At 37.7% G+C, this 846-nt stretch overlaps 1 protein-coding gene across 1 annotated transcript; it reads right to left on the minus strand.

The window, feature by feature from the left end:
- Positions 1–20: 20 nt before the first annotated feature.
- Positions 21–667, minus strand: LOC107682521 (PAB-dependent poly(A)-specific ribonuclease subunit PAN2-like; the record flags this gene model as incomplete). The annotated part of the gene is made up of 3 exons (XM_016478734.1): positions 21–162; positions 234–316; positions 569–667. Coding segments are annotated over 3 exons (324 nt in total), but the record flags the coding sequence as incomplete, so codon positions are not given.
- Positions 668–846: the final 179 nt, after the last annotated feature.

Consider the following 846-nt stretch of genomic DNA (forward strand, 5'->3'; position numbering starts at 1 on the left):
AGTGAAAAGGTGTTCCTCACCTCCTCTCCCTCAGACAGGCTGCTGACCTCCAGGCCCTGAGTCTTACTAATGCACATCTTCAGACTGAGAGGGATCCACACGTGCCTCATATCCTCCGCTTGCGTGTCGAAGGTAACGCCCTCCACGCTGCACAGCTCTTCCCTGTACATGATTTATATATTATTATACATAAAACATATAGACAGATGCATTTCTACAATCAGCACACTTACTCTAAACACCATTCTGTCGGTAAAGGCTCTTTGGGTTTGGGAGGTTCAGCTGCTTCTTTCTTCAAAGCTTTGCTGTACGCATACTGTGAACAAAAAGAAAAAAGATGAATGGAAAATGAAGACAAATCAATGTGCCTAGAGTGTTACACTCCAATAACATACCGATCAGCTGAATGAACAGGCTGTTGCATTGCTAATGCATAATATGTATTATAATATGACAGAAAAATATCATGTAACTAAGTCATCTTTAAGTAATGACTCCAACATTTAAGGGCAGATTTATGGCTGAATTCTGTAAAGGCATTACTGTATATCAATCATATGGGTCTGACCTCAGTCTGTGCCTTCCAGAACTCTGCCTCCTTAGTGCTGTTCACCTCACAGTTGATCACCAGAACATCAGGCAGACATCGAATATTCCTGGTCTGCACCTAAAAATACATAAATATTTAGCATTTTGTGGTTTTACACTTTTGGTTGGTAAGATTTGTTAATGTTTTTGAAATAAGTCTTTTATGCTCAAAAGGCTGCATTTATTTGATCAAAAATACAATAAAAAGTAATGTTGTGAAATATTATTACAATTAAAAATAACTGTTTTCTATTTTAA

Source organism: Sinocyclocheilus anshuiensis, unplaced genomic scaffold, assembly GCF_001515605.1.
Source record: "Sinocyclocheilus anshuiensis isolate Anshui unplaced genomic scaffold, SAMN03320099.WGS_v1.1 C32296758, whole genome shotgun sequence".
Taxonomy (NCBI): Eukaryota; Metazoa; Chordata; class Actinopteri; order Cypriniformes; family Cyprinidae; genus Sinocyclocheilus; species Sinocyclocheilus anshuiensis.